This window comes from Macaca nemestrina, chromosome 1 (genome assembly GCF_043159975.1).
Source record: "Macaca nemestrina isolate mMacNem1 chromosome 1, mMacNem.hap1, whole genome shotgun sequence".
NCBI lineage: Eukaryota > Metazoa > Chordata > Mammalia > Primates > Cercopithecidae > Macaca > Macaca nemestrina.
The window spans coordinates 73,827,208-73,843,321 of record NC_092125.1 but is presented as its reverse complement, the minus strand read 5'-3'; the positions used below and the strand labels follow the sequence as shown (position 1 = coordinate 73,843,321).

The following is a 16,114-nucleotide window of genomic DNA, read 5'->3' as shown; positions in this document are numbered from 1 at the left end:
TGAGTTGGGATTTGAAGCCAGGAACTCACATCGGAACGGAACTCTAAATGACTATGTTCTTACGGCCTCCTGAATTATCCTATCCAGTTATTTGCTTAAGACTTGCCTAATTTATGCTTCAAACAGAGCTCACCAAGCAAGCCATAGGTGTCTGCTAACTTTCCAACTTCTGTATGTAGCCATGAGAAACAGTGTTATAAATGTCATATACATATCTCAAGCTCCGCCAGCCCATGAGTGCAGGGGAGACTGTATTTTCATGAATAGCCTGCACTTTGATGATTTGAACCTTCAGCCACACAAAAGCCAGCCCTCATCTACCTCTCTGATGTTCCTTCCCAAGGATGGTGGCAGATATACCTGTTAGTTCATGCTACTGCCTTTACCTCCAGTCTCTCCTGGCCCTGGTCCATCTCTTAGGCCCTCATAAACTACCTTCTGCAGGCTGGGACTGCAGAGCCCCCCAGCCTGCAGTTGCTATAGATACACCACCCTTTTGTTTGCCACTCCTTCTCCAAGTGGCAAAGACTCCCACATTAATTCCACATCACAGGGTTGAGACTAAGCTGTTACTTTTAATAAAGCCTCCCTGAAAACCATAAGAGAGGGATGACAGCAGGAAATTACGTGCAGCAATAACTAAGAACTGTAACTAGAGCTCACAGGCCCAGGTCCATCCTGTGGGCCTCTCTGTGGGCTGCCTCTCTGCCTAGCTTCAAGGCCTGCTGCAAGTAGCAGTAGCAAGCTGCTTCCCACCAGCCTGCCTACATGTGGACAGAAGCCAGACTTCTCCCCCCTGGGGCAAGAGGCTTGAGCCTTAGGATTCATGACCTTAAAATCCAAATCACGGCCCCAAGGCACCCATCAGAAAAGAAAGCTCCTTCCCTCAAAGCACTTCTCCTTGTGGGTATTTGGAGCCACGACAGCATCTGCCTCTTCCTGGCATGATTGACAATAAGAATATTGACTCCTTGGATCTTTATTTACTTTTCACCAAATATTAAGCAAATATTTGGTGAAATACTTCTACCAAGTGCCATATACTTATTCAAGAGTGAACGAGACAGTCAAGTTCCCTGATGTTACAGACCATGTGTGAGTGCACGTGCATGTGTGTATGTTTGTGTGTGAATAAATGTGGCAGAGTATATGAATGGTGGGGGTACAGAAAAGCAAACAATAAGCTAGTAAATAAATAAGCAAGGGAATTACAGAGAGCAATGAATGCTATAAAGAAAATTAAATAGAATAATGTAATTAGGCTTGCTCAGGCTATTTTAGAATGGAATATCATTTGAATCAAGTTGACATTTGAGCTGAGTCCTGAATGACAAGACAGAGTTAGTCATGTGAAGATATGGGGGCAAAATGTTCCAGACTAAATGAACAGCAAATGCAAGGCCTGAAGCCAGGAATGAACTTGGTGTATTCAAGGAAAGAGAAGAAAGCTAGTGTTTATGAAGTATTTGGGGGAAAGAAAGATGGCACTAGAAGAGGTTGGAGGGACTGGTAGGAGATAGATTATACCCAACCTTGTAGACTGTGGTAAAGAGTTTAGAATTTGTTCCAAGTGCAATGAAAAATTACTGAATGCTTTAAGCAAAGGAATAACATGATCAAATTTGTTTTTAAAAATCACTCTGGCTACCCTGTGGAAAATGGACTATACAAGGACCAATGGAGTTTGAGAACTATTGAAGATTTCAAGGTAGAATTGAAGGTGGCTCAAATTAGAGTAGCAGTTGTGAAGTCATGCACTATAGGTGAATTGAAGATAAATACAGAAGATAGAGATGACAAAACGTGTTAATGAGCTGAATGAGAGACATGAAGGAAAGAGAATGCTTTAGGATGACTTTTGGGTTTAGGCTTTGGGCTATTGATGAGGAAGCGGAGACAGGAAGACGAACAAGTTTGAAGGGGCAAGCAGATAGTGTGAAGTACAAGTCTAAAACTCCTGAGAGAGTTATTTGCTGGGATAAATATTCAGAATCCGTTAGCAAGTGGATGTCCTTTAAACCCATGGTGCCAGAGGAGCTCAGCTATGGAGAGAATGTAACTCAACCTGTTGTGAGTCTGGGATCAAGGCCTGAGGCATAAATATGGAGGTCAAGAGGAGGAAAGAGAGCCAGCAAAGACTGATAAGAGGGAATTAGGCTAGAAGGAAAAGTACATGAGTGGAGTGTCCAAAAAGAGAAGAGAAAATATGCCAAAATGCTGCTGAGCGCACAAGCAAAGTGAGGGCAGAGAAGCCACCCTGAGTATAGGAATGAGGAGGTCACTGTGATCTTGACAAGGATAGTAAGCAGTAGAATGGGAAACCTGATTGGCATGGCTGGTTGAGGAGAGAATGGTAAGGGAGGAAATTAGGACAACTCATTAAAGCCATTTAGATGAAAAGAAAAGCAGAGAAATGGAGCAATAGATGGAGACTGTGGGATGGGGAAGTTTTATGTAAAATCATTGAAAAATACTAGAGTACATTTAAACAGAATGGAAATAACCAGTAGAGGGAGATAAACTGGTGACGTAGGAGATAATGAGAATAACGGCAGTAGTGAAGTCATGGGGAGGGAGGAAGGGATGGGATACAGTGCTCAGTTGGCCTTTAATAAGGACAGAGATATTTCATTCACAGCAAAAGAAGGAAAGGCAAATCACGTAAGTCTAGATTCACATGGATGCAATGGTCAGAATATATAACATGGAAGCATTCTTCTCTAACTGCTTCTATTTTCAGTGAACTATGTGGTTATGTCAACAATCAATCAACAGTGAGGGAAGGAGGAGGGTGTTGGCAGTTAGGGGAAAGGAGGAAATATGAAATAATCACCTGGGAAAATGACAGAGCAAAAGCATGAGGGAATAAAATAGGATTACAAATTGGTAATCACCTATTTAAAATGTATGGTTAAAAGTTTAACGTGAGACCAGTAAAAATGTTTGGGTGTTTTTCTACAAACCCATTTCAGAACTTGAGCATAGAGGGAAAGCTAAATTTTACACTAGATAGAGGCTTACCAGGTGAATATCAGGGGCAGCAAGGGGTGCTAGGGAGTCACAGAGGCTGCAAGCTAGTTATGGAACCTACGCTCCCTTCAGAAGCTATGGCAGTCCCCTTCCCTCATGGGGGTGGTCTTGCCCTGGGTCCCCAACCAGAAAATCACACCAACATACAACATTCCAACATAAAGAGATTTCCAAACATCTAGGCTATGTAATCTTAGAGAAAAAATGGAGTATATTAACAATTTAGTCTAAATCAAGCTTGCCCAAGAACCACTCCTGGGAATGTTTCAAGGGTGTGCCTTCCAAGGGCTGTAGAATGTGTTCTGTCCCCTCTTGAGAGTCACCATGATAGGGAGTCATCACTAGGAAGGTGTCATCTCTCTCAGGCTTGTTGGAGCAGGAAAAGGTTGGAAAATCACTGTTCAAAAACACCTGCATTCAGATTAACTTACCTCCCATCTTTCAAAAAAAAGATGAATAATACAGGGATGAAAACTTGCTCTACATTTGTACAGCATAATAAGCACTCAGATGTTTTTTCCAGAACAAAAGAATACTTTGCCCCCAAAGAAGCAATCAATTCTGCCATGGCCTGCAAGAGAAAACAGGGTGTTTTTTTCCATCTCCTAGTCATAAAGATCTATATATATGCATATATGTACAGACACATATATGTATGGATATTTGTACTTATGTATAATATATAGGTGTCTGTGTGCCTAAACACACACACACACACACAAACACACACACACACTCTTTCTCTCTTTCAGCCCTCGCACTCTGTAACAACAAATGATTAAGCATTGTAATTCTATTTCCCAGCAAATGCCGTGGAAGGTAGACCCTACTTACTCTAGTCAGTGTGAGATCAGAAGCAGTTCATATCTATAAAACAGGAGATTTGAACACTATTCTCTACTTTAAAAAAAAAATGCAAGTAGGAGAAACCTCGTGAGTATCATTTAAGTCAAAGAATCGGGTTCAATAGCCCTTAGTTTTGAAATAAATGCTTACATATTGCCCAAACTGAGAAAAAAAGGCAAAGAAAAACATTGTTTGTCTCTCTGTGGGCCTTATATTAACTGAAAAAAAAATCACACTTTCCCAACTAATATCAGAATTCTTCTTCTAAATTAGGGCCATCAAAATAACGAATAAGGGGGTAAAGGTTAAAAAGGGACTAAACAACTACACAAAGAAATTGTATGCTGCAGGTCATCCCTTTTGCTTCTGTCCTTCTGTAGACATACAACATCTTCAGTGACGGGCTCCTGGAGTACTCTGGTTTGAATCGTCAGTTTCTCTTCCGCCGCCTGGATCCTTTCACTCTCTACACACTGACCCTGGAGGCCTGCACCAGAGCAGGCTGTGCACACTCGGCGCCCCAGCCTCTGTGGACAGATGAAGCCCCTCCAGACTCTCAGCTGGCTCCTACTGTCCACTCTGTGAAGTCCACCAGCGTTGAGCTGAACTGGTCTGAGCCTGTTAACCCAAATGGAAAAATAACTCGCTATGAAGTGATTCGCAGATGCTTCGAGGGAAAAGCTTGGGGAAATCAGACAATCCAGGCGGATGAGAAAATTGTTTTCACAGAATATAACACTGAAAGGAATACATTTATGTATAATGACACTGGTTTGCAACCATGGACGCAGTGTGAATATAAAATCTACACTTGGAATTCAGCCGGGCATACCTGTAGCCCTTGGAATGTGGTAAGGACGTTGCAAGCACCTCCAGAAGGTCTCTCTCCACCTGTGATATCCTATGTTTCTATGAATCCCCAAAAACTGCTGATTTCCTGGATCCCACCAGAACAGTCTAATGGTATTATCCAGTCCTATAGGCTTCAAAGGAATGAAACGCTCTATCCTTTTAGCTTTGATGCTGTGACTTTCAATTACACTGATGAAGAGCTTCTTCCTTTTTCCACCTATAGCTATGCACTCCAAGCCTGCACGAGTGGAGGCTGCTCCACCAGCAAACCCACCAGCATCACAACTCTGGAGGCTGCTCCATCAGGAGTCAGCCCTCCAGATCTTTGGACCGTCAGCGCCACACAAATAAATGTATGTTGGTCACCGCCCACAGTGAAAAATGGAAAGATCACTAAATATTTAGTTAGATATGATAATGAGGAGTCCCTTGCTGGCCAGGGCCTGTGCCTACTGGTTTCCCACCTGCAGCCTTACACTCAGTATAACTTCTCCCTTGTAGCCTGCACGAATGGAGGTTGCACAGCTAGTGTGTCAAAATCTGCCTGGACAATGGAGGCCCTGCCAGAGAACATGGACTCTCCAACATTGCAAGTCACAGGCTCAGAATCGATAGAAATCACCTGGAAACCTCCAAGAAACCCAAATGGCCAGATCAGAAGTTATGAACTTAGGAGGGATGGAACCATTGTGTATACAGGCTTGGAAACACGCTATCACGATTTTACTCTCACCCCAGGTGTGGAGTATGGCTACACAGTAACTGCCAACAACAGCCAAGGGGGCATTTTGAGTCCTCTTGCCAAAGATCGAACCAACCCCTCAGCACCCTCAGGGATGGAACCTCCAAGATTGCAAGCCAGGGGTCCTCAGGAGATCTTAGTGAATTGGGACCCTCCAGTGAGAACAAATGGCGATATCATCAACTATACCCTCTTCATCCGTGAACTGTTTCAAAGAGAAACTAAAATCATACACATAAACACAACTCTTAATTCTTTTGGTACACAGTCATATATAGTAAAGCAGCTGAAGCCATTTCACAGGTAGGTAGTCATGTCTCGGTTTTCTGAGTGTGCCACTGACCTTTCTATTTCTGAGCCCTTGGTCAGTTCTAATGAAGACTCTGAAAATGGGAAGCATGGTGTCCCCAACCTCCATCCACCTAAACATGCACAGTAGACAAAGCACATCCTCATCCAAGCAAAGCCTGCTTGCATAACCTCCAGAGAGCAGAATTCTTGCAGGTGATATTTTGAGAGCCAGTGTTTCAGAAAGGTTTGCAATGCATCCTGGTATCTGAAATAAGTAGGAGAGAGATGAGGCTAGTCCCCCGGGAAATATGCAGGCCCCTGGACAGTTCTGACAGCCCCGATAGGGTCATCTGACTGGACTGTGAAGAAAATGATGTATTATTTTAAGGTTAAAAGATGCCAATCAATGAGCACAATTACCAGCCAGAGTTAGACTAAAACAAAATTTGTTTTGTGAAGAGCCTTCTTATCAAATCCAGCGCTTCTTTCAGGAATAATAAGGCTTCTCTGACTCTACTTTCTTATGGTTTCTCAGGACAGTGCCACTTTGCTAGCTCATATTTTCCTAGCGGTCCTATCTGGACTCTGTGACATGCATGGAAGTGCGTTGTTCTGCACACAAAAGAATCTTGCCCATTGCTTAAATAATTGTTTGGCAGTTTTCCCCATCACATTTTAAGTAACTTACATCCCCAGAGAGAGGGGTAATAAAAGATATTTTATGCTTAAAATTTAGTAAAATGAACAGAATCACTTAAAAAAATTAAAGGCTGAAAGAGTGTTGATTTCCAACTACCATAGGTAAAATTCAGCTATTATTGTAATCTAGTGATGTGTAGATTAGATCCTCCTATAATTACCTCTGATATATAGTGCTGTTTAAATGAAACATTCATGGTCTTATGCATCTACTCATGACAATTATTTAGGGTCTATTAAATATTAAACAGTAATTAAAACTTCCTCAGGTATTCTCCACAGCTAATCCACATGCTATGTGAGTTGGCTTTTATATTACCTTATACTGATTCAGGGCATAAAAAAGGCCCACTATAGTTGCAGAGCTGTACATTCTAGACTGGCTTCCTCTTTACTTGACTGTACCTCCAACTTTCAAAAATCATATCAACTTGCTCCCTTTTGAAACTCTTATTCGAAAAGTCTTCTAGAGGTGAAGCAGTTTGTCCAGGCATGAAAGCAATGCCTTTTCCAGGCTGGAAAAAAAAAAGTTTCACTTATCTGATAAATTGCAAGGCTATTTAAGAATGTGAGAGAAATCTCTTCATTATCCACTCTAACTGAATCTATAAGTGACATTGACATAAAACAGAGTATCACTTCTATATGAAGTTGGAGTTCATGTGTGGTTTTTGTTTTTGTTTTTAGTGGATTAATGTTCACTGAATATTGCAAATGTGTGTGTCCTCCTTTCAGCACCCCCAGCTAGTCAGTAAGAAGAAATAGCCTGGGAATGTCCTAATTAGCAGAAGGAATCCGGCCCAAAATTTAAAAACTACCACAGATAACCCAGAAAATGAATAATCTTCATGTGGGAAATCAAAACTGACCTCACAGAATTGCTTAGAAGTCAGATCTACCATACACAGCTATGGATTTGATCACCAATAAACTGGTAGCCCTGCCATGGTGGAGATGGACATGAGAGAAGAACCAGGGGAGGAGGAGAAGAAAGTGGGAATAAAATAAGTCACAAAGGGAAAAAGGTGTAATTAAGAAAGCAAAAATCCGAAAGAGAAAGAGCAAGTAAAAGAACAGAAAGCAGTGATTCAAAGAGCAAAGAGGGGAGGTAGAAAATAAAAGAGGAAAAGGCTAGAACTAAAAAGAATAAAGGTAGAAAGAAGATAGCTGGGTACCTGAGGGAAAATTGAAGGTGTCATAAAATCAATGGTGGTTGGGAATAGAGTAAAAAGTGCCCATTTGCAGCCATAGACACTAAATAATTACAAAAATTCATTTTGTTGGAAAGGAGAAGTCCTTGCTATGTAAATAGACCTTTTCAAGTAGCAGAGACCAGCTATGAGGCAAAACATAATTGATTACTTGAGTTTAACTGGATGGTGATAAGGTGTCTTCATGATTGATAATCTGGTGTGTAGTTGGGTTAACTTTGGCCCCACAAGGTCTTTGTGTCATGTAAGGGAGCCTGTTTTAAGATGTTAGGTATCAGGTGAGGGGATTTATTACCACTGAGACCTTAATTCCATGATGTTCCTTCATGACCTGGAAACATTCCTGGGGGATCATTTAGCTCTAGCTGCAAAGGTAGGAGGAGTCCAGGACTGCCGAGAACTGCTTCATACTTTCCAAGGTCTGCATTCTTCATTGCTATGTTAAGTAATTCTGAAGAGTACCAGAATTTTCATGCTGGAAAGAATCATGAGAGTTATTTATTCCATACATCCTTGTTTAGGGGAAGTATTGTACTCACCCCTTTCAAACAGATAAGAAACTTTAGTTTAGAAAGCCAGGGGGATTTTAATAGTTCAAAAATTTCCATGGAAATATAAATATTTTTTGAGACGGAGTCTTGCTCTGTCGCCCGGGCTGGAGTGCAATGGCACAATTTCGGCTCCCTGCAAGCTCCGCCTCCCGGGTTCACGCCATTCTCAACTTTGTTATTCTTTTTTTTTTTTTTTTTTTTTTTTTTTTTTTTTTTTTTTTTTTTTTTTTGAGACGGAGTCTCGCTCTGTTGCCCAGGCTGGAGTGCAGTGGCCAGATCTCAGCTCACTGCAAGCTCCGCCTCCCGGGTTCCCGCCATTCTCCCGCCTCAGCCTCCCGAGTAGCTGGGACCACAGGCGCCGCCACCTCGCCCGGCTAATTTTTTGTGTTTTTAGTAGAGACGGGGTTTCGCCGCGTTAGCCAGGATGGTCTCAATCTCCTGACCTTGTGATCCGCCCGTCTCGGCCTCCCAAAGTGCTGGGATTACAGGCTTGAGCCACCGCGCCCGGCCCTCAACTTTGTTATTCTTAAGAGTTAGCTATGAATAAGAATACATGTAAGCTTGTCTTTTTTTTTTAAGACCTGGTGTTTTAAAGATTCTTCACATGAAAATCTATTTTGCTGAAAATCACTAATTTCTGCCTTATGTCCTGAAGGTATGAAATACGAATTCAAGCATGCACCACCCTGGGATGTGCATCAAGTGACTGGACATTCATACAGACGCCTGAGATTGCACCTCTGATGCAACCCCCACCACATCTGGAGGTACAAATGGCTCCAGGAGGATTCCAGCCCACTGTTTCCCTTTTGTGGACAGGACCGCTTCAGCCAAATGGAAAAGTTTTGTGTTATGAATTATACAGAAGACAAATAGCAACTCAGCCTGGAAAATCCAGTCCAGTCCTAATCTATAATGGAAGCTCAACCTCTTTTATAGATTCCAAACTACTGCCTTTCACAGAGTATGAGTATCAGGTAAGAAATGTGTATTATCAACAATTTGAGTTGATTGTGTGCACTCATCAGCACCTGCCTGTAAAAATGGTGTGCAATTTGAAAAGGCACTTAAGGAAATGTGGGACTTAAGGAGAATAATATTTCCTTAAAAATTTTTAATTGGTAAATGAGGAAAAACCATGTTCATTGCCTTTTTCATTTTCTTGGTTTTTGAGCCATGTTATATAGGTTGTTTTTCCTACGTGGATTCCAGGTGAATTTCCTTTTCTTATTAATAAAGTGGTTTCTGCCATTAAGATTCCCTCTGTCAGTGTTATCTTGGTGGGAGATACTCCTTGTTAAAAGATCACTTTGAAAATAATTCATCACTTGTACCAAAATAAAATCAAATAGCAAACGTCTCTAGCCTTGGTGCTCAAGAAAGATACAGAATGTTGAAAAAAGTCTAGAGGAGTGCAACTAACCTGCCCATGATGATTAGTTAAGTTTTCTCTAAGGATGGCCTAAAAAAATAAGACTGTGCATTCTTAAAAAGCCAAGAATTAAGAATACTATTCAGAAAATATCGTGAATTCCATGGAGGACTTCGGTTATGTTTGTTTAGTTTTGCCATCAGAGTCCATTTGCATTCTTCTTGTAATAACAACCTCATTGCCTGTGGGAGAATGCTTCCCCCACCTTTTGCTCAGGCTTGGTGGGAGTGTCAATCAATGTGTCAGGTTGTCTCCTAGCCAAGTGGTGGGCACATGAGCCCCTCAGCCCCTCAGATTTGCCTGGGGCTTGATCTTCAGCAGAGTGACTCAGAATTTTAAAAGGTGGAGATGAGAAGTCCTGTTAAAATATCCCTAACCTCAATCTAAAAGGTTTTCTTTTCCCTGCTATTTCCAAGCACGGTTCTGCAACCATTCTTTTAATTCCACATACTCAAGTAAATTCTCTGCTTAAGTCAGAATCAGTGCCTCTTGCTTGCAGTCAAGGAAAGTTTACTGATTGATGTAAGCACTTAAGTGCCAGGCACAATGCCAACAGAAATTTTCTAAAAGAGAAAACTGAGCCTTAAAAAGCTTATTATAACATGAAATAATAAAACTAATAAGTCACCAAAAAAATAGTGACCAAATCAATGAGTACAGTGAATATGGGGAACATTTTAAGCATTTAAAGAATATTTTAGGATAATAATATATGGGACAAATTACCGAATTAATAAGTTTTGAAAATACAAATAAATTCTTGAATGATTTGGAAAAATACACAGATACAAATCCATAATCCCTTCTTTGCAATTCCAAATCTAAAAATCTCTTAAAAGTATTTTCTTGCTTTGCCACAAGTCATTTGGCAACAAAACCAATCTAAACAGACTTGAGACTATTTACAGTATTTATTTATCCCATTTAATATGAATACTTATATGTTTCGCTACAAAAATACTGCTTTATTATAAGATGGCTAACAAGATCATGCAGTGGATATTACAAAATATACAGTATATACATTTTATCCTATTTCAAAATGTAAAAACAAAATTAGTTTAAAACACATCAGGCTCCCAAGGGTTTAGGATAAGAACTGGTTTGCATCATAAAGGAACCAAATACTGATGCCACCATCAGAAACGTAACACTGTTAGAAACAGCCAGAACCTATGTGCCTGCCCTTTTGTTCTTTTCTCATTACCTTTATTCAAAAGTGTCACGTTATCAAAGTTATCAATTATCTAGTCTCCCTTACAAATAAAAACGGTACCCTTCATGAGAGAGCTGGATGAAATCAGCATGAAATCTTCAGCCGCTAATTAGACGCAACTTAATGACCCACGTATAAGAGACACAAACTTTCTCTGGTATTGTGCTGTGTCGTTGGGTTAAATTCTGGTCACATGATCTGTAGAAGTCTCATTCCAGTTTTTGTTTGTTTGTTTGTTTTAGACGGAGTCTCGCTCTGTCACCCAGGCTGGAGTACAGTGGCGAGATCTCAACTCACTGCAACCTCTGCCTGCCAGGTTCAAACGATTCTCCTGCCTCAGCCTCCAGTGTAGCTGAGATTACAGCATGCAGCACCACACCAGGCTAATTTATTTTGTATTTTTAGTAGAGACAGGGTTTTGCCATGTTGGCCAGGCTGGTCTTGAACCCCTGACCTCAAGTGATCAGCCTGCCTTGACCTTCCAAAGTGCTGGGATTACAGGCATGAGCCACCGCACCAGGCCCCATCCCAGTTTTCTATGAAATGGAAAGCTCCAAGAATGTGTCTTGTCTCTAGTCAGATTTTTCATCAGGTACTAAGTATGACCAAGAACCAAGGGACCCACATTTCAGAGGAGAGGCAAGTTAAGAACCTTAGCTGTGTGGTTTCTTTTGTAACTGTTACTATCAGCTCTGTGTTGCACTTCTCCTCCATACTCATCTCACTCAAATGAAAGTATTTAATTTGGTTTTTGATCTCCAACTTGTATTTATTAGCTAATCTCATGTAGTTACAACATAAGGATAGAAAACAAAGAAAATCAAAATCTAGCTTAGCGCAAAGGCTCAGTTCTTATGGAAATAATATTTTGAAAAGCATAGATTAAATGCTGAAATAAATGATCAGAAAATATTGGTTTCATTTAGCCTATGTAAACACTGAGTCTATGTGGACCCTGAGTAATCCTACAGAAGTCATTTAGGAAGTTATATACTAAAACAATTTAGTTTTCTTTAACAAAAGAGCATTTTGTATTTGTGATGAATTCGCATTGCTCTCAAATCCACTTGAGGGTTACTTCATCTGCAAGTTGCCTTTGAAAATACCTTTGTTGTCCTACACACATCTGCTCACCCAACAACTGACAGTGATTTGACCCTCCTGCAGAGGAGTGTGTTTTTGAGGTAATTGTAGATTGCAGGGAATAGAAACAAAGAACTGAGAAACTTTCTAGCAGTGTGGAAGGATTAATCAGAAGATCGTGAGGATGTATAGTTGGGGAGGTTGCCATCCACATGGTGTGCCCTGCAAGGGTCAGATGGGGTTCCCCACCACCTTCCTATACTACGTTACATCATTGTACTCATTTCTGTTTTTGAGTTAAATCATTGAAGGCAGTTGTTAAAATTTAGTTATGTGAAAAGAACACGACGGTTTTCACTAGTCTAAATCAACTCATTCCATCAGTTGGCCAGTGATAAAAGAGGGTATCACATGGATAAGTTTTTTTTTTTTCCGTCGTCTTCTTCATTTTGAGACACAGTCTCGCTCTGTCGCCCAGGCTGGAGTGCAATGGCGCAATCTTGGCTCACTACAACTTCCATCTCCCGGGTTCAAGCAATTCTCTGCCTCAGCCTCCTGAGTAGCTGGGATTGCAGGCGCCTGCCACCACAACTGGCTAATTTTTTTTGTAGTTTTAGTAGAGACGGGGTTTCACCATCTTGGCCAGGCTTGTCTTGAACTCCTAACTTCGTGATCCACCCACCTCGGCCCCCCAAAGTGATGGATGAGTTTTAATGGGCAGGAGGGTCAGGAAATATCTGGAGAAATGGATACTTACAGAGAGTGGGAGAGTTACTCACTGCAGAAAACCAAAGAGGGAAATTAAATGAGCAGCAAATGTCACTCACCTCACCACAGTTCTTGTAACCAGCTTGGTAACTAGCTCCTTTGAAGTTGAGCAAAATCCATGTGATATCACAAGCACCTTGTAAGTGTTCATTAATACTTCAATATGGAATGCCCTAAAGGTAGCATCCCCACTGTTTACAGTACAAGTGGAGGACCTAAGAGTTTGTTCAAAGGGCAGATTCCTGAGTGGAATGGGAAGGGACCCCAGCAACCTGTACTTTTTTTTTTTTTTTTTGAGACAGCATCCCGCTCTGTGGCCACACTGGAGTGCAGTGGTGTGATCTCGGCTCACTGCAACCTCCGACTCCCTCGTTCATGCAATTCTCCTGTCTCATCCTCCCAAGTAGCTGGGATTACAGGCACGTGCCACCATGCCCAGCTAGTTTTTTGTATGTTTAGTAGAGACGGGGTTTCACCATGTTAGCCAAGATGGTCTCGATCTCCTGACCTCATGATCTGCCCACCTCAGCCTCCCAAAGTGCTGGGATTACAGGCATGAGCCACCGCTCCCGGCCTAGTAACCTGTATTTTTAATAAGCAGGCTGGATGGTCCACCACCCACTTTTTTTGGAAATACTGCCTCAGAGGGTGCGACATTGCTGCTATGCTACTTAAGCCTGATTTTCCAGTGGTGATTTTCCGAATCAGCGGTTCTCAGCTTTGATAGCATGTTAGAATCACCTGGGGAAATTTCACAACATTGTGCTTGCTGATACCCAGGCCCCACTCCCCTGTAGTTCTGATTTTGGGATGGATTCGGGCATCTGTGTGATTCAAAAGGTTCCCAGGTGATTCTCATGTGCAGCCAGGGTTGAGAATCACTAGCCTAAACTGTCATAAACAGATAGCCCAAATAAGTGAAGCCATCTCTCCACAAATGCCTAATTTACATGATGATCATTGATGACAGCCTATTGGCGTTGGTCTATCCTGGCTTTCCTAAAGAAAGGTCCTATTGTTTTTACGTGAAACTATAGAGGAGAACAGAATATGTTATCTATGAAGTCCATGTCTCAGCTACTCAAATAATTTAATTTTCTTCATGGATTGTATTTGGCTTTTGTTATTGTTACTTGGGAGGTCTGGTCTTTGGTGGTAAGAGTAAAGTTCACCATCATTTAAAACAGGGGATTTTTCTAGTTTGAGTCATTTCAGCATAGTTTCCAGAATTCTGGGATTCTAAAGGATAACACTCTGGAGGATTAGCTTTAATAAAGCCAGTGAAATCTAAAATATGAATCAAAAAATTAGCAAGATTTTTTTTTCTTGTTTTCCACAAGAATGGCTTGGTGGCTTTACAGAGTGCAGGGCAGGGTTCCATTAGAAAGCAAACGTTCTCTGGGAATTTTGAATGCAACTTAGTTTATCAAAATCTAATTCTCAAACAACTCTGTAAATGTATGTTCCATGCATAAATGAGATGCATCTGTACTAAATAAAATTCTTCCATTGCACAGACCTCTTCCTTAAACAGAGATCACAGGCTTGCTCGTGCTACAGAACATTTACAAATCCAAGAAGACTTTTTTAAAGACAATAGTCATTTCTATCTTCAACCCTTTCAAAATTGGGCTATTCTAATACATGCAATGTGAACCTCCACATTCTATGTGGAGCAGTTCTTAATGGTTTAGCAGCACATTAAGACAATATTTTTCCCACAGGCTTCAAGAGGGACCTGGGTGTGACTCTACTCCGTTAAGACATTTTGGGTTTTACCTTTGGGGAGTGAGCCGAGGCTAATGAATAGCTCTCAGTAATTGTGCATTCATATTCATACTCTTGCTTAAGGCAATGACTCACCATGGATTTGATAGGGCCCGCCACCACCCCCCATTTCACTGAATCATGCTGTCAGTGGCTTAATTAGTTTTCCTGAAACTTCCTCACTTTGACAGATTTTTGCGGTAAGCGCCCACGCACACTCAGGGTCTCTGAAGGCTTCTGGTGCCTCGTGACTGGGTGACTGAGAAGCAGCAGGTCAGCCTTAGAGGAAACTCTGTGACTCATGGCATGGGGTCTGAACTTAGGGCTAGTGCTAAAGGAACCCACGCAGAATGGCAGTCTGCTGCTTTCTAACCGACCAACACTGTCCCCAAACAAGCAGATGGAAAGAAGGGCTATGGAGGAAACACAGAAGGGGATCCTCACTGTTACTGCCAGTGGCAGCTGTCTGAAGACTGCCAGGGGTACTGTAGAGGCCTTCCCCTCACCAGCCCCCACCATAGGCTACCAAATTGTTGGCAATTAGTTAGAAGTGGGAGGGAGACAGGCCAACATCTTCTACTCCTTCTCTCAGTAATTCTGGATCCTTGAGCACATTAACCTCTTTGGGTGTTTCCTCATAATACAAGTTAGGCCTGCTATGATGGAATATCATAGACTGGGTGGCTTAAATAACAAACATTTATTTCCCACAGTTCTAGAGACTGGGAAGTCCAAGGTCAAGGCACCTGCCGATTCAGTATCTGGTGAGGCCCACCTTCTGGCTTGCCGATAATGGTCTTCTCCTTATATCCACATATGACAGATGGAAGGAGATGGAGAGGAAAAGGAGGGAAGAGAAAAGAGTAGGGGGACTCCCTCTCATCTCTTTCTCTTCTTGTAAGAACACTAGTCCCAATCATGAGGGCTCTATCCTATGCAACCTAATAACCTCCCAAAGGCCTCCATATCATCATATTAAAGATTAGCCTTCAACATATGTATTTGGAGGGGACAAAAACAGTCAGTTCATAGCACTCATCTATAAAGGGAAGCACCCTCCAGCTCTATATTCTATGGGCAGACTAGTGGTAAGCTATGGACATATAATTTTTAGAAATTCTAATCAAACTTTATCTTCTCTTGATTGGTTTTTGTAATCTACAGTTTGTAAAACATGACAAAGTAAATTCTGACCCAAAGCAACAGAATTTTCTAATGGTAGTTAGCTTTAAGTTGTGTTGATGCAAGGGAATGTATGAGATCAGCTTCAGACAATAAATGGATATATGGTTATTCATCAACAAGATGGACATATGGAAATATCATTAGTTGTGTCTCTCATTGAAACCTAACATATTTATTTACTAATATATTGTTTAAAATTATAACTATATAAAAAATATAAATGTAAATAAATAATAAACTAATTTTCTTTAGTTAGCTACCAATGAGTCTCATTTATGTTCCTGAGAAAACCCACACTATCAAAAAGTTATCATGACTATTTCACTACAAGTAACAGAAAGCCAATGTAAACTAAGTTAAACAGAAGGGAATTGTTTCTGCTCTCACATCTGGAAAGGGCATTGAAGGAATCTGTTGAAACCAAAGAAAAGATATGAACAT

General features: G+C 41.2%; 1 protein-coding gene across 1 annotated transcript in view; it reads left to right on the top strand.

Annotated features, from left to right (window-relative positions):
• LOC105493520 (usherin) overlaps positions 1–16,114 on the top strand; it is a 789,359-nt gene that overhangs the window by 736,000 nt on the left and 37,245 nt on the right. The window contains exons 62-63 of the mRNA XM_024796490.2: positions 4,257–5,773; positions 8,878–9,199. Of these exons, the coding sequence (XP_024652258.2) occupies positions 4,257–5,773; positions 8,878–9,199 (1,839 nt within the window). The remainder of the gene's footprint in view (positions 1–4,256; positions 5,774–8,877; positions 9,200–16,114) is intronic.